We start from the raw sequence: 24559 nt of genomic DNA, 5'->3' as shown, positions 1-24559 counted from the left end.
AAACTATTTATAGGAGGTTATTGGGTTATTTAAATAAAATATATTTTTGTCATTCTAATTGGTGATAATGAAAATGAGGGAGAATAGTTCTTATTCAGTTAGGGAAAGAGCAGAATTTGCATCTCTTTCAGAAGACTTGAGTTGTTGTTTTTTAAAAAGCTTCCTTTTTCTCAAAATTATTCTAGTAAAATCCCAAATAAATTATTTTGTCCAACAAATCCCAAATAAATTATTTTGTCCAAAGCAATACACTAAAATGGCTTCCCAATTAGATCAGCAATGGTACAGTATTAACACTTTGGTGTATTCACATATTTTTCAAATGGCATCTTATTCTATGAAGATGGCTTCAACCTGAATTACTTTTTAAAACCAGAATCATTGGGCTTGCTTTGCATAAGTGTGCATACTCATTTTTCACAGAACTTAATAGACAAAAGTCTTTAGAAATTGTTATAGAAATATGTAGGCTTATTCATCAATGTAATTGACATTGCTATCATATGGAATAACAGTTGGATATAAGGCACACATTTCTATCCCAGTATCTGTTAAAAGTTGGTTGGGTTGGATTATTTATTCTTTGTAATATTTGTAGATGTTTTCTGGGACATTGTAGAAACTCTGAAGGTGGTTGATCAGTACAGTTTTTCCAATGCAAGATATGTACCCTGGAAGAAAACTTCTTTATTGGGAAAAGTGAACTATTGGTAGAAACATTTTAACAACCTCTCAACTACCCAAGATATCTCTACTGAAAACATTATTTGCCACACCTTTTTGCTTTTGATTTTATTTGGCAAAGCAACACTGTGAACTGTTCAATGATTAGGACATAACTTACACAGTAATTGTTATATTACACTTAGATACTTCAAGTCTGTAAATCAGATAGAAATAATACTCAGCTATTAATTTCTTAGCTATGCTACAAGGAAAGGAAAGGAACTATGTTAGTTATGTCCATCCTGAACAGTAACATAAAATAAATGTTATCCTTGTTGAAGCTTCCAAGTGTATATACATGTCTGATTTCCTGCATGAGAAGAAAAGCTGCTGATTGTATATACTACATGCTAGTCTATAAATACCACATTGATAGCTTTGAAGAGATTCATCTCATTTTAGTAGGACCTAGGTGTCAGCTGAACACAAATCTTAAGTGTGCAGATAGCATAAGAAAGTGCAGGTAAGCAATTTGATGGACAAACACTGGAGCTGAAATGGTTAGAAAGTTTCCGAATTGAAAAATAAAAGGAGATAAATTGCAGATACATCTGCTTATTTGCAGACATATATCACTAAGAGTTGAAAATAAGGGCATATTAAAACAAAACAATTTGCCCAGGTTTAATATTTTTCTATCAGTCCATTATCAAACTCGCATTAAACTGCTACAAAATTAAAACAAAACAAAACAAAACCACTTTTCCATGCTGATAACAGTGTAACACGGTCCAAAACAAGCCGCAATGCTGTTGGTTTGGAAAAAGCTTTTAAGAATTGGAGATGAGCAGTCCACTGTTAACACTATGTTTGGATCAGATGTTGTAGCTTTTATATTTCATCCCTGCAAAATGGAAAGGAAAAAAAATTACCGGTAAGTCTAGTTTTTACATATATTTTTTAAAATTCAGCTCATTTTCAGATACCGTACTGCTAAAAACCTAAGATTCACATACTGAACCAAATGGTCACCATCAAAGTAACAGTCACATCAAACAAAGCAAAATATGATTTTTTTAAATGAAATACTGCCTGTCCCTTCATATACTTCATGGAAATGTCAGTAAAAATGTCATTAATTAAAAAGAAAATATGCGGCTACCTTTATTTTTCTGTAGACATGAATATTGTAGCTATCTGCAGACCATTTACAGTAGAGATTCACTTGCAACTAAGGTCCACTTACTCAAAAAACTGTGCAAAAGACTGCATAATGGGAAATCTGAGTTCAAAATTTTATTACAGAATTTTGATAAAAGTATTTCCCTCTACAGAAACTGGATTTTGCATATACAAATGAAAACTATTATAAGATGAATTAGTTTTAATGGGGAAAAGGTTCAGAAAAGTAGCAAGAAAAAAAGGTTATCCCCCTCCCATCATTTCTACTACTATACCTTAAATAACATTAAATAGAATTGGTTGTCAAAAGCAAATTATTCATTAACATGGCCCAGTGTTTTTGCTTTGAAAATGTTAGTTCTAACTGCAGCCTCTCAGATTTGAAATGTTATTTGCCCTCTGCTACATACACCTTTATTGGCAGGACAACAGATTCCAAGCATCAACAGTTAGACTGCATGTATTTCGATGATTAAATATTATGAAATGTGCAAAATGGCTTTCTTGATTCAAATATAAAGTATCAAACCAGTTTATTACTGATAGATTTTAAAGCAAGGATGTGCAGCTTCAAGAATAAGAGAGTTTAAATACCATGGAATAGTGGAATACAATGGACTAGGAATAAATACAATGGAATAGTGACCAAAAACGTCTACTTGATTTTGTAAAACTGCTGCATTTAAGACTTTCAAAATATAAATTAAATACATGATTATACAGTTTAGTCTCCAATATCAAATATATAAAACAGCCCACTGTTTGGTACAGAGAGACATGTATGTGTGCATGTACAATTGATACATACACACATGCATATATACCCAATACATTTCACAATCCAAAATGCATATACTTAAAAGTACAGTACACTAATACAGACTAGCACATGCAAAACCGAACTAAAGGAGATAATTGAATGGACATGAAATATGAGAAAACAGAATGCTAAATCATTACTGTTTTGTAAAAAATTGAAAAATCACACCAGCTTTTATCAATGAAGTGCAGAGCTGCTGTCCATGCTTTTGCATGAGGTCTAAGTCAATTTTGAAACATCCCCAATGCAGTACATATAGAACAAAATTATACTCAGTAGATATTTATATTTGCTGAAGATTCTATAACACCCACTTTCCAACTTCCAAGATATTTTTTGTCTTTCCCAAATTCACATAAACTAGGATCACAATTTTTTGAGTAGTTGACACCATTGGATAAGTACATATGATACTATAATTTGCCAAAATAAAAAAGGTTTAAGTCTAACATTTTAAAAATACTTCTTCCTCAAAATATAAATCTCATCAATAATATGAGATTTAGGGCAATTTTCTCATTTAGAAATAATACTGAAAGTCAATGGTCAAAATTTGCCACTGTCAAAAAGAATAATCTAGGATATTGAAAATTCAAAGAAACAATAATTCAATTTACATTTGAATCTACTCCACAGTAAAACCCAAAGGGCTGAATCTAGAGTTTGTGTGGTCTGTCAAATGAAAGGACTCTTCTATCCACTAGAAACAGTGGATCACTGACAAAAAAATACATCCTTTGCTGATCTCCTTTTCCAAAACATCAAAATTCATTTCTGATTATATTTTAGAAAAGAAATTCAGAAAGCATCAAGGGCCCACAGCAAAAATAAAACATTTTCATAAGTGGGAACAAAGACTGCATTAAATACACTGAATCTGTTAGTACTTACTCCAAGGAAAATGAGTATAAAATTACAATTTTAATTTCTCAAAATTGCATAAGATTCTTTCCCAAGGACCCTTAAATTTCAGCTATGAATCAAAAGCTCTTATATGGATACAGTATAATTCAGCCATTTATTATAAACAAATGTAAGAATAGTATTCAGCCATTTATTATAAACAAATGATGTAAGTGCAATGAAAAGAAAGGGGCAGGATACATTATGGAATATATGGGAATTCCAGATTCAAATTATAGGACAAAAAAGAAAGAAGGCAGACAGAGAAGTGTATCAGCGGTTATTGAAATGGATGTCCAAGTGCCGCCTCTATGTTGGTTGAGGCAGGCAGGATTCCCTTGGGTACCATTTAGAATGAATAGAATTTTATTGGCCAAGTGTGACTGGACACACAAGGAATTTGTCTTGGTGCATATGCTCTCAACATACATAAAAGAAAAAGATACATTTGTCAAGAATCATGTGGTACAACATTAATGATTGTCACAGGGGTCAAATAAGCAATGAAGAAACAATCAATATTAATAAAAATCTTAGGATATAAGCAACAAGTTACAGTCATACAGTCCTAAGTGGGAGGAAAAGGATGATAGGAATGATGAGAAAAACTAGTAGAAACAGAAGTGCAGATTTAGTAAAAAGTCTGATAGTGTTGGAATTATTTGTTTAGTAGAGTGATGGTGTTCAGGAAAAAACTCTTCTTGTGTCTAGTTGTCTTGGTGTGCAGTGCTCTGTAGCGACATTTTGAGGGTAGGAGTTGAGAGGGTCAAGGGAAAGGGAGGGTTTTGCCTTCTCTTTCTGCTCAAGATCCCCATGTACAATTGGTAGACCACTGTATGACACAGAATGCTGGAGTCGATGGGCTTTGGCCTGATTCAGCATGGCTTTTCTTATGTTCTTAGATTGATACAACAACAGGAGTTGGAAGGGACATGGACATCTTCAACCCCCTCCTTAGGCAGGAAACCCTACGCTATTTCAGACAAATGGTTATCCAATATCTTCTTAAAAACTTCTAGTGTCAGAGTATTCACAACTTCAGGAGGCAAGCGGTTCCACTGGTAAATTGTTCTAACGGTCAGGAAATTTTTCCTTAGTTCTAAGTTACTTCTCTCTTTATTTAGTTTCCACCCATTGCTTCTTATTCTACCCCCAGGTGGTTTGGAGAATAGTTTGACTCCCTCTTCTTTGTGATAACCCCTGAGGAACAGTGCTATCATGTCTCCCCTGGTCCTTCTTTTCATTAAGCTAGACATACCCAGTTCCTGCAATCGTTCATGTTTTAGCCTTCAGTCCACTAATCATCTTTGTCACTCTTCTTGTACTCTTTCTAGAATCTCAATATCCTTTTTGCTTTGTGGTGACCAAGACTGACTGCAGTATTCCAAGTGTGGCCTTATCAAAGTATTACAAAGTGGTATTAACACTTCTCGTGATCTTGATTGTATCTGTTAATGCAGCCTAGAATTGTGTTGGCTTTTTTGGCAGCTGCTGCACACTGCTGGCTCATATTTAAATGGTTGTCCACTAGGACTCCAAGATCCCTCTCACAGTTACTACTGTTGAGCAATGTACCACATGTATATTTTACCTGTGCATTTTGTTTTTCTTGCCTAAATATAGAACCTTACTTTTTTCACCATTGAATTTCATTTTATTAGGTAACACCTAATGTTCAAGTTTGTCAAGATCCTTCTGTATTTTGCGCTTACCTTCTGGAATGTTGGCTATTCCTGCCAGTTTGGTGTCATCTGCAAATTTGATGAGTTCCCCATCTATCCCCTCATCAAAGTCATTGATGAAGATGTTGAAGAGGTGGCGTTGCTGTCCATCCCACATATTTCTACTTTATCTAGTAGTAGGTTATGGTCAATTTTGTCAAATGCCTTACTTAAGTCCAAGTAAACCACATCGACAGCATACCCCTGGTCCACTAATTTTGTCACTTTATCAAAGAATGCAATAAGATTAGTCTGGCATGATCTGTTTTTGACAAATCCATGTTGGCTTTTGGTTATCACTTTGTTTGCTTCTAGGTGTTTGTTGATTCGTTGCTTGATTATCTTTTCCAAAATCTTCCGTGCTATTGAGGTAAGGCTGATAGGTTTGCAGTTTCCTGGATCTGTGTTTTTTTTCCCCTTTTTTGAAGATGGGAACTACATCAGCTCTTTTCCAGTCCTCTGGCAGTTCTCCAGTGCTCTGAAATCTTTGAAAGATTCAGTCCAATGGTTCTGAGATCTCGTCTGCCAGTTCCTTCAGAATCTTGAAGTGTAATCCATCTGGTCCTGATGATCTGAATTAGTCTAGGGTAGACAGGTGTTCCCTTACCACTTTCTTCCCTATTTTAACTTGTGTTCCTAATATGCTTTTTGTGATGCTGTTTTTTCTCTTTCTGTATAGACAGATGCAAAAAACATGTTGCCTACCTCTGATTTCTCCCTGTTGCTTGTCACCTTCTTGCCACTTTCTCCCTGCAATGGACCAATTGTTCCCTTGACTTTTTTCTTGTTTTTAATATGTTGGATGAATCTTTTTTGTTACTTCTTTAATTTTGTCACAAGTCTTTTCTTCATTGTGAGCCTTAGCTTTCCTCACTTCATCTTTACAGGCTCCGGCTATTTGGTGGTATTTTACCTTAGTTATTTTTCCTTCTTTCCACTTTTTATACTTGTTCTTTTTGCCTTTCAATTTGTCAGAGTTCTTTATGCAGCCATGCTGGTTTCTTTTGTGACCTATTATTTTTCTTCTTCATTAGTATTGTGATAGTCTGGCTTTTATAATCTCACTTTTCAAAATTTCCCAATTTCCCCCTCCCAAAAAATAAGGGGAAGATAAAACAAGAGCAGCAAGAAGGAATTTGGATTTAGTAACTTGCACTCATGATTCTGTACAAATTAGTATTTTTTTTTAGTCACCACATACTGTATGCAATAGTTTTAAGCAGTAGTTGTCATAAATCGCATTGCTACCGTTTCACTCATGTGTGACGCTTCTGCACGCGCACAGAAGTGTCCTGGGTGGGCGGGCGGAGCCTCCTGCAGTCACTAGTTCACCGATCTGGGCCAAACAGGGAGCAACCTACCACTGGTTTTAAGTTTTGCTTTGCACAAGCAATATATAATTCAGAAGCTGAGAGCAACGATACTTCTTTTTTCAAATTCTCTTTGCTGTTGTCCAATTAAAATGTTTAAAAGTTTATACTGAATCTAATTAAAAATGTATGTTTCAAGTTTGTTAAATTATTCCAAACTATTTGATGACTAATGAAATGTACCATCAAAGTGCACCAGGTAAAGGCAATCTTAAATTCTGTGTGGTTTGGGCCATAATTATATATTTATAGTACCGTATTTTCCGGCGTATAAGACGACTGGGTGTATAAGACGACCCCCTAACTTTTCCAGTTAAAATATAGAATTTGAGATATACTCGCCGTATAAGACTACCCCCGGCGGGGAAAGCAAAGGTGGCAGCGGGAGTAGCGGAGGCGAGGCGGAGAAGAAAGAAGCGGCGGAAAAGTATAGCGTCTGAGCGGCAGTCCCCTTGGGACTGGGCGGCATAGAAGTATAAATAAATAAATAAATAAATAAATAAATAAATAAATAAATAAATAAATAAATAAATAAATAAATAAATCTCTACTTTTTTATTAAAATAAATTAATAATAAAACAAAACCAAACTCTATTACTATTAAAACTAAAACAACCAGCAAATCCAAAAACATAACTATTAATAAAAACAGGTGAGGGTTGGGGGTTTTTTTCTCTGTTATTATTTAAGTGCTTTTACCATATGCTTTAAATCAAGAGTCACTTCTCTATTTCTCTCTCTTTCCTGTCATTTTCTGCCTCAATCATTTTCTCATTTCTCTTCCCCCCTTTTTTCTATCATTTCTCTCTCCCTCTCTCTTCCTTCCACTCCTTTCTCTCTCTTGCTTTCTTCCCCTCTCACTCTCTCTCTCTTCCTTCCTCTCTCCTCTCTCACTCTTTCTTTCTTTCCCTCTCTCACTCTCTCTTCCTTCCTGTCTTCTCTCTTTCTTTCTCTCTCCCTTTCTTTCCTTCTCTCTTCCTTCCACTTTTTTCTCTTTTTCTTTTCCTTCCTTCCCCTCCCTCTCTCCCTTTATATTTATCTCTTCATTCCTTCCTCTCTTCCTCCCTTTCTCTCTCCCTCTCGTTCATTTTTCTCTCCCTTCCCTCCCTCCCTCCCTCCTTCTTTCCTCTCCTCTATCCCTCCCTCTCTTTCCTTTCTCTCCACATCTCCGGCTTTGCTGACATGCACAAGGCTCAAGCCAGCTGCCCGGAAAAGCCATGAAGGTCCTCCTGCCCCCCACCCCCAGCAGAAAACACAACGGAGGTCTTCCAGTACCAGCTTGAGCCTCGTGTTGCTCCACCCCGCTTCGCCTGTCATCCTGGACCTCCGTTGTGTTTTCGGGGGGAAGCGGTGGGAAAGCCCTGTGCTGGCCAGGAAAGCCGGGTTTGCTTTCCGTGAAAGCAGCGCGCCTTTTAAACACGCTGCTTTCTTGCAACATTTTCCTGGGTGGGTGGGGGAGGAGGCCACTCCCCTCCCCCCCCCAGGAAAGAGGTCCAGGAAACAGCGTGTTTAAAAGGCACGCTGCTATCACGGAAAGCAAACCCGGCTTTCCTGGCCAGCACAGGATTTTCCCGCCGCTTCCCCCCCCCCCCCCCGAAAACACAACGGAGGATTACAGGCAGGACAAAGCAGGGTGGAGCAATGCGAGGCTTAAGCAGGCAGCTTCGGCGCGTTTCTTTCGGCGGAAGAGGAGGCGAGGGAGCGGATCGGGCGGGGGCAGCACCTTCTACTGTCGGCGCCTACCCGCCCCCGACCCCCATGGGCTGGCAGGGGGATGGAGACTGCGCGCCCATGGAAAAGGGCGCGCGGGGCGGTATTTTGGACGGGGAACGGTGCTGTGGAATCAGTATCCGGCGTACAAGACGACCCCCCACTTTGGGAAAGATTTTCAGGGGTTAAAAAGTCGTCTTATACGCCGGAAAATACGGGTATCTTCCTATGGCTTTTCTAGCTGGCCTTTTGGGAGATAGAGCCCAAAACACCTGAACGTCATCAAGTTCCCCACCCTAAACTAGAATATTAGAGAAATTAATATCTGGACTAATCCAAACCTAGTAGGTCTTCTGACAAAGCTTTGAGCTGATACATGGCAAGAAGTTTGTTAATGGAAATTAAGCGAAATAGAAACAATTTACTAACCAGTTTACCCATGCCATGATCAAATACTTTCATGAAATATTATAGTAAAATTAAGCTATTTTCTTCACTATCTTGGGTGATAAGTTTTTTTTATAAGTTTTTTAAACTTATATTCTGTAAAGAGATCTTCTTCTAGTTGGTTGGTTTCCAAGTTCTTTAAACAATATTTGAATTAATGAATGGTATTTTTTATAATTCAATACTCCAGATGCTTATCTATAAACATTTTAGTACTTAACTTTAAACCTGGACTTTCTGTTAGTCTTCAATAAGCTAAAAGGATTCTGGCTCAGGTTTTCATGGAAATGAGATATCTCTATTGCATGACTCAGTAAAGCTTTATTTAAGCCACTTTCATAATTCCATAAAATAAAGCAATAATTTTGTGTATAAGAGATTAGACAGCAATCTCCCATATAACTACTAGAGTGATAGAGATTTGCTCTTTTTTTCATATTTTCCCCATTATTAGCTACTGTTCCAAGTTACAATAGAATATTTAAAAAATGCCTACTCCTGTGTAAGACCAGTTGTGATATTATAAGCAGATATGCAACTGAGAGCAGAAGGATGAATGAGAGCACCATCTGTTACCAGTACTTATTTATAACGAAGTGAAGCACTTGTGTTACCTAAAATAGATATGTATAGGCTTGCCCCCCTTCCCCCCACCATACAGAAAATTAATTATAGCAACAATAAGAAAAATATACTTGGAAGTAATTGATTATGAAAATATATTAGGCAAATGCTAGCTTTGAAATAAATATCTTACAAGCTTGCACTAGATATAAAAGCATGGAAGGAACAATACACATCAATGAGGATAGAATGCAGCCAGCTTCCACTATTGTCATGGTATTCTCCTCAATTTAGTGTTGTAGCTTCAATCATAGGATATGGATATATTTTATGCATAGAATAATGATTAACTAGCTTCACAGAATTTAGATTTCTGAACATGGAATCATGTAAAATGTACTGTAGTATATTTAGTAACAATTGCTGTATTGTTCAACTACTACATTTCAAGAACTTTAATTCAACTTTACAACTTTTATATCATTTCTAGGCCAGTAACAAAGTTTATTTATTTATTAACTAATAACTGGCAAAAACTGGCAAGTGTTTAATGCTGGCTATACTTATGTCTGTATTACTTGGTAATTAGCAAGCTTGGACAAATTATCTGAGTTATTTAAAAAAAACATAGTTAAAAAGGAAGAACAATATGTCAGCTTGAAGACCAGACAATATTTGTCACACTTAAAATAAACACTTTGATACATGCTAATATAAAGAATTTGGCTCACCAGTTTTTGTAAGCATAACATGCTTCTCAAAAACCAGCTTAGTTGAAATTAGAATGTATCATTTCTGTTGCTCCCCCTAGATTTTTGAGCTATATTTCAGTTTTTTAATGACTGGGAAATAAATTGAGTTCATTATTTTCTGATCCTACTGAGGTTACATTTTACATTTCTCTCTGTGAAAGCAGATCTAAGAAAAAAAAGAGCTTTAAATTTAGGAAATATCTTTAAGCAATGGAAATTATTATTTAGATTATATTACAGAATTAAAAAAATAAATTATACTGAAATAACATGCAATCCATGCAATTCTTTTTTTAACCTTTTAATTAATGTTGCACATTTAAAAAACTGCATGGTTATGCAGCAATGCAAAACTTCCAATGCACAATCAAGCACAAAACAGTAGTGACAACAAATGAAGCAGTGGCAAGATACCCTTCTTAAGAATCAAGACGTTTCACCTTGTATTAAGCAAGTATGTGGAAGAAGAAAGTCAAATTGAAAATCACTTCCACCTGGACCACTGCTTCTCCTTATCTGTTAAAGGCACATATATCACTCCCATCAGAGGCTTCATTTTGACACTGCCATCTTCTAGCTTATCATATTGTTCCAGCATCTGGTTTCCTCCAGCAGGCCCAACAGGTAATATTAACCTTCCACCAGGTTTTAATTGATCTATAAGCTACAAATTAAAATATATATATTAATACCACAATGTATAAAAGCAACAGACTTGCAATCTATACAACTGAAAAACAATAATTCCTACTGCAATAATTACTATACTGAAAAATTGACTGAAATGGTTTTCAGGCCTAATCAGATTAGAAGAACAATTCAACCCATTTCTATTCTTTACCCCATCATCATTGAAATTTAAATTTGGGGAAATTAAAAAGGAAAGGAATAAGGAAGCAACTTGTAGAACCTTTATCTTATTCATGAACCTATATAAAAATGAATGGAATTTGAGCTGGGGCTGCTAAAAGCTTTTTAAAAGTTAAACATATTACAGCCTCAAATTCCAGGAACATGATTTAGTAAGTCTAGTGTGTCTAATTAAATCTCCATCCCTGCAATATGTTTATGCTATTAAGAAATCAATTAAAACATATTTAAATTAGGAGTGGGTTCTAATTTTTTTATTACTGGTTCTGTGGGTGTGACTTATTTTGTGGTTGTGAATTGATGGTTGTGTGCTTCATGGTCATATGATTGGTCATGGTCATATGATTGGGTGAATGTGACTAGGTGGTCACGATCCTAGTTCCCCTACGAGGATTCCTGCATCCAGACCTTTTGCAATCCCCCAAAGGATTAAAGGAAACCAGATTCCATACAGCTCTGAACCTTACGGCAAACCAAACATTAATGTACACACTTAATGGCCAGTTGCTTAACAAGTGTAAAAATTCATGACTGACCTCCCCAGAGCTACTTATCCTGTTTTTGGAGTTTTGACAGCCATATGCACGCATGCACATACACAGGCGTGCGCGCACACACATACACATTTTTTGACCAGTTACAACATCCCACACAGTCACATGACTGAGGTTTTTGCCAGTTTCCAACATTTCCTTCTGATTTCCTTTTTAAAATGGCCATTGGGAAATATGAACTTGTTTAACAATCACTGTGTTCACTTAATGACCACAAGGTTCATTTAAAGGCCATGGTGTTTCCCTAACTCGGGTCTGCAACCTTAAACACTCAGAGCCATTTTTCTATTTTTATTAAACAGATTGTTTAATAGGAAAACAATAGGTTTTTTAATAGAAAAACTCTCTCCTCTCTCTTTCCCTCTCCCTCTGTCTGTGTCTGTCTCACTTCCTTTCCCTTCTCTCTTCTCCCTCTTCCACCTCTCTCTCTGTGTCTGTCTCACTTTCCCTTCCCCTCTCTCTTTTCTCCCTCTTTCCCTTCCACCCCTTTCTTCTCTCGCTCTTTCCCTCCCTCCCTGTCTCTCTCTCCCTCTGTCCACGGGGAGGAGGACGGAAGGAAACTCTGAACTGGTGCTGGTTGGTAGGAATCTGACATCTCCTGAGCCAGGTGGAGGCAATCCTGCAGTCTCCCCAAAAATAACAGATGTCTTGTCGCTTGTGAGAGCTTCTGGTGAGGAGGAAGAGAAGTGCAGTGGGAATAGGCTTAGTGGGTATCACGACCGATGGCGAGCACTTCACAGCTCCTAAGGAGGGGGTCGAGTATCCCCACTCAAAACATCTTAACCTGAGGACATCGCTGGCAGCCACTTCCTGTATCAGGAGGTCCGTGCTCTTCCCGCTGCTGCTTGGGCTCCTCAATGCATGGAGGCAGGAGACGGTGGCTTCTTTCTCTGCCTGTGAGCTTGCAGGCAGAGAGCAGCAGAGCAAGTAAGCCAGCGATCTGCTGGCTGCCTCTAATCTGCAGTTCACTCATGAGCACAACGTGTTGAACATGCCCTAAACTGCAGATTAGAGACAGCCAGCAGATCGCTGGCTTACTTGCTCTGCTGCTCACCGCCTGCACCATGCAGGCAGCGAAAGAAACTGCCACCTCATTGCCTATGTGCATTGAGGAAGCCAAGCAGCAGCGGAAGAGCCTGGACTTCCTGACGCAGGAAGGGGCTGCCAGTGATGCCCTCAAAAGACGATGTTGTGAGCAGGGAGGCTCAAACCGTCATAGGAGCCTCAGTTTACTCATGAGCACCATTAGCCTTTCTCCTTGCCTCTCCCTGCCAATATTGCTCATGAGTAAACTGCAGCTAAGATCCCCCATGTGCTTTCCTTGCAGGCCAGGCTACTGGGGGAAATGCACGTGAAGAGCTCTGGTACTGCGATTTCCAGTGTGCTTCCCTCGCAGGCCAAGCCAGCTGAGGGAAACACATGGGAAGAGCTCCGGATCATGCACAATACTAAAAAAAGTTTCTGTGCATACAAGAGAACCGGCTCGAGGGCTTGGCAGGCCTGGGTCACTGCCGGTTCCAGTGACTCAGGCTACCAGGTTACTAATGGTTCTACAGAACTGATCCAAACCAGTAGGAACCCACCTGATTTAAACCACGTGTAAGCAAATTCTTATGAGAATTGGTGCAAAGTACACCTATCTCACATAAATACATACCGTATATACTCGAGTATAAGCCGAGTTTTTCAGCCCCAAAAATGGGCTGAAAAACCCGACCTCGGCTTATACTCGGGTCACCACAAGAGGGCGCCCCGCGGGAGCCCAGCAGACATTTCTGGCTTGGGCGGGGGAGGGAGCTATTGCAGGTGCCTGCTGAGGCAGCTTCGGGGGTGCCTTTGGGAAGGCTAGACGCAGGGACTGGGCTGTGGAGGTCACACTTTTACATCCTCCGCAGCTCCAACGATGCCGGAGCTCTTGGGGCTATGGTTGGCTGGTGCCTTTACTTGAGCCGGGAAGAGGAGGCACCTGCCCCACCCCTCCCACAGCTCCGACGGCATGCAAGAAGGGAAAAACGCAATGGGAAGCCAGTGAGGGGGGGGGGTGGATTCGTGCTTCTGTCTTCTCACCCCTCCCCCACCTCACCGGCTTCCCATTTTCCCCCTCTTGCGCGCCGTTCGAGTGGTTGGCTGGCGCCTTTGCTTGAGCCGGGGAGAGGAGGCACTTGCGAGAAGACAGAAGCTCCAGATTTGCTAAGGAGATCCACTTGGGAGGGCAGCAGGGAATGGAGGAGGAGGATATCCAGAGTAGCCTGCAGCCGCAGAGGAAAAGGAGGAAGAGGAAAGAAAGAAGAACCCTCGCCGACAGCATAATTATTTATTTAAGTACCGGTATTTTTAAAATAAATTTAAACTCCTTGTAGCGGCAGGAGAGCGAGAGAGAGAGAAACAAGCCTTTTCCTCGGAGGAGCAGTTGGCTGGCGTCTTTGCTTGAGCCGGGGAGAGGAGGCAACGGCCCCACCCTCCCCACAGCCGCTCTCCTAGAGAAGCAGCTGTGGGGAGGCTGGGGCCGTTGCCTCCTCTCCCCGGCTCAAGCAAAGATGCCAGCCAACTGCTCCTCCGAGGAAAAGGCTCGTTTCTCTCTCTCTCTCTCTCCTGCCGCTACAAGGAGTTTAAATTTATTTTAAAAATACCAGTACTTAAATAAATAATTATGCTGTCGGCGAGGGTTCTTCTTTCTTTCCTCTTCCTCCTTTTCCTCTGCGGCTGCAGGCTACTCTGGATCTCCTCCTCCTCCTCCAGCATTCCCTGCTGCCCTCCCTTAGCAAATCTGCTTCCCGGAACAACACATGGGGCAATAAAGGGAAATGGGGGAGGAGAGAGCCAGCAAGCTAAAGTGGGGGTGGGGGAAACGGCATGAACTCTCTCCAGGCTTTAGAAGCCCCCAACCGGAGAGAGAAGCAGATTTGTTAAAGGGATCCACTTGGTACGGCAGCTGGGGAAGGAGGAGAACAGCTCGTTCCTTTCCTGCTCCTCCCCCTGCTGTCGTCCCAAGTGGATCTCTTTAGCAAATCTGCTTACCTGCACAACACATGGAGCAGTAAAGGGAGACGAGGAGGAGGGAGGATCAGGGGTGGAAGATCCAGCCAACGAGCCAGCCAGCAAGCTAAAGGGGGGGAGGGGAACAGCATGAGCTCTCTCCAGGCTTCTAAAAACTCAATTTTAAAGAGCCCTGGGTTAGGGTTAGAAATGCAAGAGTCTTCAAACCTGGAAAGATTAAGGCTTGTGGACTTCAACTCCTACTCCTGAAGTAGCATGGCTGGTGCAGGAATTCTGGGAGTTGAAGTCCACTAGTCTTAAAACTGTCAAGTTTAAAGAGCCCTGGGTTAGGGTTAGAAATGCAAGAGTCTTCAAACCTGGAAATATTAAGGCTTGTGGACTTCAACTCCTACTCCTGAAGTAGCATGGCTGGTGCAGGAATTCTGGGAGTTGAAGTCCACTAGTCTTAAAACTGTCAAGTTTAAAGAGCCCTGGGTTAGGTTTAGAAATAGGTTTTAGCTTGGTTGCTGATTGAGCTACTTTTTTTACTTTTTAATTTATTGTTATTACCAGATTGCTTTTGTTTACCCTCTTTTAAATTTACAGAGCTAGTTTACTGGTTTTCTTTAAAATAAATATTCTAAAACATTTAATCTACTGATGTCTCAATTAATGTAATTTTATTGGTTTCCATTTTTATAAGTTACCAGTAGCCACTGCATTTTCTAACCTCGGCTTATACTCGGGTCAATAAGTTTTCCCAGTTTTTGTGGCAAAAACTGGTGCCTCGGCTTATACTCGGGTCAGCTTATACTCGAGTATATACGGTACATAAAGTTGTGCTCATAAACTTGCATACCCTAGCAGAATTTATGATTTCCTGGCCATATTTCAAAGAATATGAATGATAACACGAAAATCTTTCTGTCGCTCATGGTTAATGTTTGGCTGAGCCATTTCAGCTCCAAGGAGAGGGGTGGCATATAAATCTAATCAATCAATCAATTTATTAGCAGTCAACTGTGTTTACTCTTTTTCAATCATAATGACAACAGAAACTACCCAAATGTCCCTGATCAAAACTTCAAACCTGATAACATGCACATTTGTGCATAACATGCACAAAAGGGTGTGAATGGCTATTAAAGGTACCCATCCTCACCTATGATGTGTTTGCATGTAATCAGTGTGTGTGTATAAAAGGCCACTGAGGTTCTGGCTTCCTGATAAATCCTTGCATCCTTCATCCAGTGCTGTGCTGACCTGTCTGAATTCTGAATCATGGGGCAAGCAAAAGAATTGTCAAGGGAACTGCAGGAAAAGATAGTTGAACCGTATAAAACAGGAAAGGGATATAAAAAGGTATCGAAGGAACTGTGAATGTCAATAAGCAGTATTCAAATTCTAATCAAGAAATGGAACATGAGGGGTTCTGTTGAAACCAAACCACAGTTTAACTAAATTGTCAGCCACACCTGCCGGGAAAATTGTTTGGGATGCAAAGAAAAAGCCACAAATAACTTCAGGTGAAATACAGGACACTCTGAATATATGTGATGTGGCTTTTACAAGATGCACAATAAGGACACACTTGAAGAAAGAAGGGCTACATGGTCTAGTCACCAGAAGAAAGCCATTACTACGCAAATGCCACAAAGTATCCTGCTTACAATATGCCAAACAGCACAGACATGCCTCAAACCTTCTGGCAAAAAGTCATTTAGAGTGATAAGACCAAAAGTGAGACCTTTGCCCACAACCATAAATGCTACATTTGGAAAGAAGTCAACAAGGCCGTTGATGAAAATTATTGTTGGTTATGACCTATAAAGCCCTTCATGGCATCGGACCAGAATATCTCTGGGACCACCTTCTGCCGCACAAATCCCAGCGACCAGTTAGGTTCTGTCGACTAAACAGCTCCCCCCCAGAGATCAGAATTGCTCCCACCCTCCTCGCCTTTCGTAAGTCCCTTAAAACTCACCTCTGTCATCAGGCATGGGAGAATTGAGATATTCCTTCCTCACTAGGCCTATACAATTTATGCATGGTATGTTTGTGTGTATGTTTGGTTTTTAATAAGGGTCTTTTAATTATTTTAAATATTAGATTTGTTATATGTTGTTTCATTATTGTTGTTAGCTGCCCCGAGTCTATGGAGAGGGGCGGCATACAAATCTAATAAATAGATAGATAGATAGATAGATAGATAGATAGATAGATAGATAGATAGATAGATAGATAGATAGATAGATAATAGATAGATAGATAGATAGATTGATAGATAAGTATGTATGTATGTATGTATGTATGTATGTATGTATGTATGTATGTATGTATATATATCATTCCTACTGTGAAACATGAAGGCAAATCACTGATGTTTTGGGGATGTGTGAGCTACAAAGGCACAGGACATTTGGTCAGAATTGATGGCACGATGAATGCAGTATGTTATCATTGGCTACAGCAGAATAAAGTGAAGGTTCTGCAGTAGCCATCTCTGTCTCATAACCTCAATATTGTTGAGCCACTCTGAGGAGAACTCAAATGTGCAGTTCATGCAAGGCAGCCCAAGAATTTACAGGACCTGCAGGCTTTTTGCCAGGAAGAATGGGCAGCTTCTTACCATCTGAGAGGATAAAGAGCCGCATCCACACATACCACAAAAGACTTCAAGCTGTCATTGATGTTAAAGGGGAAAACACACCATATTAAGAACCATGAGTGAAAAGATGGTTTCCGTGTTATCATTCATATTCTCTGAAACATGGTCAGGAAATCATAATTTTTGCCAGGGTATGTAAACTTATGAGCACAACAATAGATAGAGATATAGAGATAGATAGATAGATAGATAGATAGATAGAGAGAGAGAGAGAGAGAGAGAGAGAGAGAGAGAGAGAGAGAGAGAGAGAGAGAGAGAGAGAGAGAGAGAGAGACATTACTTACTGCTTGTGGTACAACAGGCGCAGCAGCTCCAACATGAATGGCATCATATGGAGCTCCTTCTGGATATCCCAACCTTCCATCCCCCACTGAAAGAAAAATAGGACAAAGAATTTAATATTATTGGTCAAAGCACTAAGTTTCTACTTAAATGGTTAAACATTTTTATGGAATATCAAAATTAGTCGACATAAAACTTCAAATGTAGTAAAAAAAAATTGCCATTTAATTGTTGATAGTATTATTAACTAGAATTCATAATGCAAATTATTAAGGTTGGAGGATAGCATGATATAAATATTTCTAACATAATGCACTTTCCTACGATTATATGGATAAATTTAATAGATAAACACAACTTACAATCTATAACCACTGCCCTTATCCATTTTAGTTCACAACACTAGCCAGTAGGAATAAACAATCTTGTTCAAATACCTATTAACTAAATCTTTGTGAAAACGAGAGATTTCAAGTGCTTTGCAAGATATGTCAGATTTGAAGGCCACAAAAGTTCACAATGATTGTTTGCTAATAATGCTGTTTAACTCCACAGTTAAGAACAGGGTCCCATTGTTTAAATAGCGTCATTTGGAAAACATAGTTTTCTCTTCGTTGCTATGTCTGACTTAAAGAAGAGCATTTCCAGCAAAATTCAGATGGCCCTAAGCATTTAAAACTAGTTGTTTCCCTTCTCCTTTAGTCAGGACATTTATTTTCACTGCCTTCACTTTGTGTAATTGCCTTGTGTGGATCACTTTTGCTTTTTGGGGGGAGGGGGTTAACTTTATGCCATCCTAAATCTTTTTGATCAAGCAGTTACTGTATATAAATTTATTTAATTAAAAAATAAAGAACAAGAGAATGTAATATAATTTCTTAACACAAAATTTAAATGCTACATTATGCAATGTAATCTGTATTTATTTCACTGTAATATTTTCTAAGTACTTACCAATTAGTTTCACTCTTCCTGAAGACAGCAATAGCGGGTCATCCTTTTTGACATTATTTATTGAATCATCAACTAATTCTTTGATATGATCAATTCCTACAACGTGTCCTTTGGCACCAACCTGAAACAAAATCAAAAGTATTATTATTTATATAGGTAAAATATATTGCTGGATACATATATTCTTGCCACTTTGATGGGTTTCACATTATGTTACTACCGGTTCGCCCTGTGTGCAGATGCTCATTTCATGTATGCATGCGCCTGCTTTCTATGCACACACCCGGCCTCAAAAACGTGCCTAAATAGGATGGCATACAGCTGTGATGGCGAACCTATGGCATGCATGCCACAAGTGGCATACAGAGCCATATCAGTAGGCACACAAGTTCAGGTCTGGTGTGCATGTGCAGCTGATTTTCGGGCCTTCTGGGCCCACTAGGAGTCGGGAAACAGTTTGTTTTTAGCCTCCAGAGGGGAATGTTGAAGGCCTGTTTTTTGCTCTCCCCAAGCTCCAGAGCCTTTCTAGATTCAACCAGAACTTGGCAAATGGGCCATTTTCTGCCTCCGGAGGGTGAGTGGAGAAGGCCACTAGGTCCTCAGGCTCCTAGAAAGTTCTGAAGTCTGGGCAGAGCAAAAAATAGGCATGCCATTGCATGCTGGCAGGGGATGCTCACTTATGCATGAGCAGGAGGACTGCATGGAATTATGGGTTTGGGCATGCACTCCCCCCCACACTCCCCCTCTTTTGGTGTGCGAATCAAAAAGGTTCGCCATCATTGGCATAGAGTCAGGGTGGGTGGGCAGCCCACCCACGATTTCCACTACTGAACAAAATAAAGACTAGATAGAATTAAACATTTGAAATTATTACTAAAAATAAATGTTGCCAATTGTAGTTTCAAAACCTAGAGATTACTGTCACAGGAAACGAACAGATATTGCATGCCACACAATGCTCAGCACCCCAAATGCCTGCTTCATTTCTAGTTCTGAAATATTTTTAATGAGATACTGTACTAGATACCGCTTTAATGCATAAATTACTTGGAATTTCTTACTATTCTTACTATCTATTTTTAGGATTTTTCCCTTTCAAAACAATTTACGCTATTAGGTGACATTAACTTTTGAAAGTCAATTAGCTGGTTTTAGCTATTCCAGTTTTATGCATTTTCTTGATGGAAATATTTTGTAAATCAGATAACTTGGGTACAGCTAGTCAAAGTGCAAAAACACTTCATAAATATAAAGGAATATTCTTAATTTTAAAAACTACACCTTTATAAATGTTTTCTAAAGCTCTCTAAAATTAAAACAGAATAATTACTCTGTTGATTTCCAAAAGCAAAAAATTCATTTAGTTGATAAAAATCAATTTCTTACCATCCGGGCAAAGCATGAAGAAAGAATACCACTTCCAGATCCTACATCAAGGGCTTTGGCTCCTTCATGTAACTGTTCACTTAGTAGTTCTAGAGCATATGCATGCTAACCAAAAATAATTTTTAAAAAACTATTTTACTTTGATTTTGCACACAATTAAATCTGCTTTTATAAAGATTTAAGCATATTTTTAAATGTTAAAAAGAAAACAGTATTTGAACAGAAACAGAGAGATAGATATATTTCAAATATCATCATAGTTTTTACATTACAATTTCAAGGCTAACTAATAAAATTCATTAAGTAAATGCAAGTTTAAAAATATATCAAATATAAGATTGGGGCCTTACTACCACATATGAAATGGATTTGCTGAATACACAGGATTTGCCAACTGAAAGAAAAGAGTATTTCTAAAATCCCCTTTCCTCTTTCCATCTAGAGCTACCCATCTAGGGCAAGCTTGAATCTGTAAGCTTACAAAATACCAGTGTCAAATGAACCTGTTCTAAAGAAAGCTTAAAATACAAAAATTATCAATAAAGCATATTTCCAGAAGTTAACTGTATAGTGTGGGGGTTGGCAACATGACAGTCTAGAACCGCATGTGGCTCTTTGGGCCCTCTCCTGTGGCTCCCTGCTAAATGATCCCACCACTGAGTGGCTCCTCCCGAGAAGAGAAGGGTGACTGCAGCAGATGGAGACTCGTTCTGTATTCCAGAGTGGGAGCGAAGAGCCCCTCTACCTACCCCTCTTTTTCTGGCAGGCAAGGAGCGAGGTGGAGGGGGCAAGGGGCGGGGCGAGCCAGCTGACAAGAGAGCCACAGCAGGGGGATGAAAAAGCTTCATTTATCTGGGAACCTGAAATGACTTTGATTAAAATCATATGGTAAAAAGCACCTAAATAAGAAGAACAACAACATCAGCCAACCCCACCCCGACCAAACTTTGCCTGTTTTGGGAAATGGTTCCAGAGGGAACATGCATGCTCACAAACACACATACGAAGGAGAAAGAGAAAAAATGAGAGGGACGTAGAGAGAGGGAGAAAGAGGGTGAAAGAGAGATGGGGGAGAGGAGAGAAAGAGACAGAGATATCTGTTTCCCATAGAAAACACTGAGAGCCACAAGACCTGAAAAAGTGTGTGGGGGGGGTGTCATGTGACTCGGGAGTGAGGCCATGCCCTCTCAGGTTTTGTGGCTCCCAGTTTTCTATGGGAAACTGGTCCAAATGGCTCTTTGAATTTTTAAGGTTGCAGACCCTTGGTGTAGTGCAAGGCAAGGCAGCCAGGTAGGCCAAGGGGGAGGCATTACCTCACTGCCCAACAGGCAGATCATTAGTAGAAGTGTAAGATGCAGAGGTCCAGAACCTTCTCTTTTTAGAAGAGTTCCTTCCTTTGTTCAGGGCAGCATACAAACTTCTTTGTGTGGGGTAGAAATGTACAGCATGTGCAGAGCCCTCTTGACTAGCAGGCTAAGACTGCTAAAGTGGAGCAGGACAGAAAAGGAGCCTGGCAACCAGGGAGGTGAGAAGACAACAAGTTGTGGGTTGCAGTGGCAGCAGCACACAGTGGTCTTTTTATCTGGACCATGCTGTGCACGGCAGCCAAAAAGGAAGTGATGAGGGAGGGGATAGGCAGATGAAGGGAGTTGAAGCAAAGACCATTTGTGCAGGGCAGGAGAATGTGATCACAGGATGTTGTGACAATTGTAAATGCAAGCCGGTCACCAGGCGCCTGAATGTTGATTATATAACCATGGGAATGCTGCAATGGTCTTAAATGCCAGGACCAACTGTAAGTACATGTTTTCAGTGCTGCTGTAACTTTGAACTTTGAATAAATTGACATAACCCAAGAACTACTTGTATTTTCTCTCCAAAAATGCATCAATGTCATTAATGTATAAAGAATTTCATAAAGTACTTGTGAAATGTTAAAAGATATTATTTCATATTTGTTCATCTGTCTTACTAGTGTAACTTTATAAGTACTGTATTTTTCTGAGTATAAGACGCACCTTGCTTTGTGGGGAAGAAAACAGTGAAAAAATCTAGCTACCAGGTATTCATCTGGCTAGCGTCCTTAGCCTGTCCCTGGTTAGGGCTGAAAAAGCCTTTTTCAGAGGGAGTAAGAATGAAAACAATCCTGCAAAAGCTTAGAGCTGGAAAAAAATCTTCTTTGGAGGGAGTAGGAAGCCAGGAAGTTCGTTAGCACCTAGTTAGGGCTAGGAAAAAAAAGCTTCGAAAAAGCTACATTCGGAGAATAAGACACACCTAAATTTTTAGCCTCTTTTAGGGGGGAAACAGGTGCATCTTATACTCCGAAAAACAGAGTAAGTTTCAGATGATGTCTTCTATTTTTCTCCTTTAATGTTTTCCTACAGCTTTTTCTATTTTCTTTTTATCAAACAATAGAAAATTTGTTGAGAAATTATGTATTAACTGCACAAACCCTTTGGCTGGTATCAATAGATGCTCTCCACTTTGAAGCACATATTTTTTATTTTAGATGTGAATAAAGAACAGGATGACATAATGAAAAGGTAGGCAGGTTACCGAAGAAGACACACTCCTCCAACTACATTTGTAAAGGTTTTCCAAACCAGGAAAAAGAATATGCTATTTTGGAAATGGTTTGATTTGTGCTGAAATGTATAGACCTGTGAAATTTAGAGCATTAGCACATATATTACATTCCAATATTAAATGAATCCTCTCTCATAACATGAGACTTCTGTAACAATAAATTATCAATCTTTGAGGTTAACATAAGACCTTCATTACTTTAAAACCAATACATTGGCAGTTAAAATGAGCACACAAGATTTAAAGTATGGAATTGCAGTAGTTAGAAACCTAAGACTTACCATGTGTGGAGCACTAATTGTTGCTTGAAATCCTACAAGGAAAAGAAAATTTTCTGAGTAATATCAAGCATATTCAAGTAAAGAGATTCAGCTAACAGATGTGTTTCAGCCAGCTACCATATAACTAAATGAGTAGGAAAGAACAAGTATCATTAGAGAACATGATCTTAGATTGGGAACTGTTGTACTGACATTTCTTGTGCTAAATATTCATAAAGTATCGGAATCAAATTCAATTCCTAGTGACTTCATGTACATAAACATATTGATATTCTTGGCAACTGCATCTTTTCCCTTATATTCCTTTTCAACTTTCTACGGATATTATGTAACACTATTTCCATAGTTGTTATTTTCATTTCATTTCCTTGTCTTATATTTATTTATTATCAGATTTTAATTATTTATTTAAATGTATTTACAATGTCCACTTTAGCATATTTGTATTTTTAGCAATTGCCTTATTTATTAGAAATTGCCCCAGAAAAAAATATCAAGACCTTTTTTTAACCAAACCTTTTGAATTGATTTAATAACAATCTTAGCTATTATTTTCATTGGCTTGGAAGTGATTCATATTTTGTTTTAATTTCCTACAGGAAAATAAAAAAGATACAAATGGACATTTATTCATTATCTTCATGCAGGTTAAGAAATCTCTTAATTTAATAAGCTCCAAAACTATTGTATAACATTTATTTTCTTAGGGATAAAAATAGATCAGAAATAATCATGCTGACAGGAAATAAAAACAACTTGCCTTCCATTTAAATAAGATTTGTTTGAAAACTAAATTCAGTGGAATTGATTGAAATCAAAGTACGGTACTCCAGCCTTAATGAATTTTTCTTTTTTGCTGTTTTACATGTAATTTATGTCATTCTTCCCTGTTAAATGCATAAACTTTAAGATATTGTTTTTATCTCTTTAATTACATTTCTTTTTCTTCAGGAATTAAAAGGATACCGCATTTCCACCCACCCTCGTGTCATTATTACAATTATATGGTGACATGTATTAGGCTAAGAAATAATTATAGAGTTTCATAACAGAATAGATGAAGTCCCTCAGCCTCAAATATTCTAACTTCACTATACGGGTTCCACTATTTGCTCCAATTTTAGTCAATATTATGGAGGCAGAGGTTTACAGAAAATCCTTATTTTAGCACAATTTTCCTTGCAAGTACACTATACATATATATTTGGCAAAGAATCCAGGCTACTGAAAAGAAGTTCTAGCATTGATATTTATATTTTTTTTAAAAGAATGAGCTTTCTACAGCCAAGAGCCAGCAACATCCATATTTTCATCTCTTAGTTGCAAAAGATGAATACTCAAGAACACAGAATTTGCATCACAAAGAAATCAATATATATGAATAAATGTGGGACAGGTTTCTTATAAGTATTAGATTATGAGTCTATTTTTCCAGCTTTTTGCTTCCAACAGTGAGACAAAACATTCATGAATGAAAACAATTTACAAGCAGAACATGACGATAATGATTTGCTGTATGTTCCACACCTTCAGAAGTATTCAAGGAGTTGGACTAGAAGACCTCCAACTCTGTAATTCTGTTCTATTTTATATTGCCTCAGAACACAGAGACTGAATTTGGTCATGATGACTAAGTCATTGACAAATCTAGCATCTCATATAATTTTTATAACCATCTGGAAGCATGAATTTTAAATAATTAATTTGGGAGCTGGAAAAATGACTTCCAATACTGTCTAGAAAATATATTTCAGCATTCCTAACTATATTAATCTCCACACACTTCTATTATGTTCTTCCGTCATTTTTCTGCGTTACTTATTTCATAGTAAATACAATATATTCTTATTATTTTAGCCTTTTTGC

The 24559-nt window shown here is 38.6% G+C and overlaps 1 protein-coding gene across 1 annotated transcript in view; it reads right to left on the bottom strand.

Moving 5' to 3' along the window:
- Positions 1-777: 777 nt before the first annotated feature.
- Positions 778-24559, bottom strand: part of PCMT1 (protein-L-isoaspartate (D-aspartate) O-methyltransferase) — a 29418-nt gene continuing 5636 nt past the window's right edge. Inside the window, exons 3-8 of the mRNA XM_070733701.1 lie at positions 22694-22725; positions 19827-19931; positions 18441-18561; positions 17489-17574; positions 10577-10800; positions 778-1570 (exon numbers count right to left, since the gene is read on the bottom strand). Of these exons, the coding sequence (XP_070589802.1) occupies positions 10621-10800; positions 17489-17574; positions 18441-18561; positions 19827-19931; positions 22694-22725 (524 nt within the window). The 3' untranslated portion in view covers positions 778-1570; positions 10577-10620. The remainder of the gene's footprint in view (positions 1571-10576; positions 10801-17488; positions 17575-18440; positions 18562-19826; positions 19932-22693; positions 22726-24559) is intronic.

The sequence above is a fragment of the Erythrolamprus reginae genome, chromosome 1, assembly GCF_031021105.1.
Source record: "Erythrolamprus reginae isolate rEryReg1 chromosome 1, rEryReg1.hap1, whole genome shotgun sequence".
Classification (NCBI taxonomy): Eukaryota; Metazoa; Chordata; class Lepidosauria; order Squamata; family Dipsadidae; genus Erythrolamprus; species Erythrolamprus reginae.
Note: the sequence above shows the minus strand (reverse complement) of the source record. Positions and strands in the feature narration are given on the sequence as shown.